Source organism: Rhodamnia argentea, chromosome 11, assembly GCF_020921035.1.
Source record: "Rhodamnia argentea isolate NSW1041297 chromosome 11, ASM2092103v1, whole genome shotgun sequence".
Lineage (NCBI taxonomy): Eukaryota > Viridiplantae > Streptophyta > Magnoliopsida > Myrtales > Myrtaceae > Rhodamnia > Rhodamnia argentea.
In genome coordinates, this window is record NC_063160.1 from 5,190,885 (window position 1) to 5,193,424 (window position 2,540).

At 43.0% G+C, this 2,540-nt stretch overlaps 1 protein-coding gene across 1 annotated transcript; it reads left to right on the forward strand.

The window, feature by feature from the left end:
• The first annotated feature begins 907 nt into the window (after positions 1 to 907).
• On the forward strand, positions 908 to 2,194 carry LOC115739418 (acyl-CoA--sterol O-acyltransferase 1-like). Its single transcript, XM_030672503.1, has 2 exons — positions 908 to 1,679; positions 1,759 to 2,194. The coding sequence occupies exons 1-2, from the start codon at positions 1,000 to 1,002 to the stop codon at positions 2,159 to 2,161; spliced, it is 1,083 nt and encodes a 360-aa protein (XP_030528363.1). The 5' UTR covers positions 908 to 999; the 3' UTR covers positions 2,162 to 2,194.
• Positions 2,195 to 2,540: the final 346 nt, after the last annotated feature.

The following is a 2,540-nucleotide window of genomic DNA, read 5'->3' on the forward strand; positions in this document are numbered from 1 at the left end:
TATATATATATATATATATATATATATACTATTCTCAAGTCATCCCAAGAGAAAAGTCACTAAGGCATATTTATGAGCCCACATTGGAGTAACTGACACGCACGTTGCAGAAGAATTGCACACAATGCGTTTTAACCATAATTTCTTGGGGGAAATAAGCATGAACAGTTTTGTGCATTCCATATAAGTGCCTTTGTATACATGACAATTATTGGCTCAATCTTTTTTTTGTTTTGTTTTGTTAAAGGTCTCTTATATTACTTTTTTTTAAATCGGATCTCTTATCTTACTTAACGAGGCTAACATTTATCTCATTTTTATTGTAAATTTATTTTAAGCTCTTTTTTTTGTTATTTATTAGTTTATGAATCTAAATCAAATCAATTTAATTGAAATAATCATATAAATAAAATTTAAATATATATTTAATATAAAACGTGTCTCAACGTGTCGAAATTCTTTATTTTTTTAGAATCAACGTGTCAATGTATCGTATCGTGTCGTGTTGGTGCTACATAGGTTACAATCTGCTTGGGACTCTTCGTGAGCCTATTAAATTCAATTGCACCCATGTACGATAACAAAACAAGATATTTTTGTACTAGCAACTGTAATAATACTTGGCATTATGCAGTTGACTGGGTTAAAAATGGCAACTATTCAAGATTGACGACTCGCTTTCATCGCGCGACCGCGTTAGCAATACGGAGCTGGTCAATCTTTTGCAGCACGACATACTTTTTGCTTCTCCTCATGACCGGCATTGACTAGGAAATAGAATAGCTTGGCGGCCAACATATACATGAATTTATTTCTTTCTAGTAATCGTATCCATAAAATATAATTCACGACTCGTCAAAATAAGCCCCACCTCTCCCAGCAACTTCCTATAAATGCAAACTTAAGACCAGTCTCTCAAGCAAAGAGAAAGAGAGAGAGAGCTAGAGTTCAAATTTAAGACCAGTCTCTGCTGCAGGTGAGTGCCTCTAGTGACCAAACATGGAGGGAGAGATCAGCAACTTCATCATGGTATGGACCTTGGTGGCGATATCGCTCACATATTGCCACACCGTCGGCCAAACCGTCTCTAGTGGAACCAAGAGGCTCCTGGCCATTGCGCCGGTCATCGGCCTCTTCTTCATCCTCCCTCTGAGCCTCACCACCATCTCTCTCGGAGGCCTCACTTCATTCTTCATCGCTTGGCTCTGCAACCTCAAGCTCATCCTCTTTGCCTATGGCAAAGGCCCGTTGTCGTCAAGCCAATCTCGCCCGTTGGCGTACTTCATTCCCATCGCTTGCCTTCCCATCAAGATCCACGACCAAGTTGAGGGCACCAAAAATGGAGAGCACCCGCGATCGGAGATCAGCGAGAGCGGCCTCAAGTCGCTGACGAATTATGTCATCAAGATGTTGGTGATTGTTGCCTTTTTGCCCGCCTATGAGAGGAAGGATCTAGTCCATCCGGTGATGCTCCACGTGATGTATTGCCTGCACGTGTACGTCGCGTTGGAGGTGTCCCTGGCCGTGGTCGGAGCCATGGTCCGAGCACTCATCGGTGTCGGCATTGAGCCACAATTCGAAGAGCCGTACCTCTCGACCTCGCTGCAGGACTTTTGGGGGAGGAGATGGAACCTCATGGTCACGAATATACTCCGCCCTACCGTATATTTACCTGTCAGGTGAAATATTGACTTCCCTGTCTTGGTATGAAAACAATTCATTGTCTGATCCGTTCTTCTCTTCCTTGTCTCGTCACAGGTCCATTTCCAGCCGTGTGATTGGGAGGACGTGGGCCCCGCTTCCGGCATCATTCGCATGCTTCCTAGTCTCGGGCCTCATGCATGAGCTGATTTTCTACTACATTGGACGGAAGGAGCCGACGTGGGTGGTCACCTCCTTCTTCGTCTTGCACGGCATCTGCGTGGCTGTCGAGATCGCCGCCAAGAAAGCGTTCGCGGGCAAATTACGCCTGCCGAGGGCAGTTTCGGGACTGATGGCAGTCAGCTTCATCCTCGCGACGGCGCTGTGGCTGTTCCTACCAGCCCTGTTGTGGTGCGATGCCGAGGACAAGGCACGGGGAGAGGCCACGGCGGTCGTTAACTTTGTGAAGGAGACTTGGAGTGTTGTGAGATTTAGCTCCATTATGATAGTGACTAGGTGAAAGTATTGATTGCAGGGATAAAATGTACTTGCTAGATACCTTTTTTTTTTTTGGTCGAATACTTGGTAGATACTTGATGCGGTTAAAATTACTGCTTACCAGCACGCGTTCTATTTTTACTGTAGAAAATTTCGAGATTTGGGATCTATTCTTTAGCCTTTCCGACAACAAAGAAAATATAATGCTAGCAACCTCTATTAATTCTTAAACTAAATTAATGGTGCGTTTATTTGAGTGAAAATATTTTCAGAGAGTTGATTTTCTAGACTTTCACCAGTTTGATTCTCCAAAAATGATTTAGTCAAAAGAAAACATGTCTCCGTCAACAGAAAATTCATGCATAAAATTAAAAAAGTGAATTTCTAAATCTAAAAGGTGA

Bases quoted from the DNA above. Each gene is read 5' to 3' on its own strand.
- LOC115739418 (XM_030672503.1), top strand. From the start codon at position 1,000: ATGGAGGGAGAGATCAGCAACTTCATCATGGTATGGACCTTGGTGGCG. The intron at 1,680-1,758 runs GTGAAATATTGA...GTCTCGTCACAG, and splicing joins ACCGTATATTTACCTGTCAG to GTCCATTTCCAGCCGTGTGA.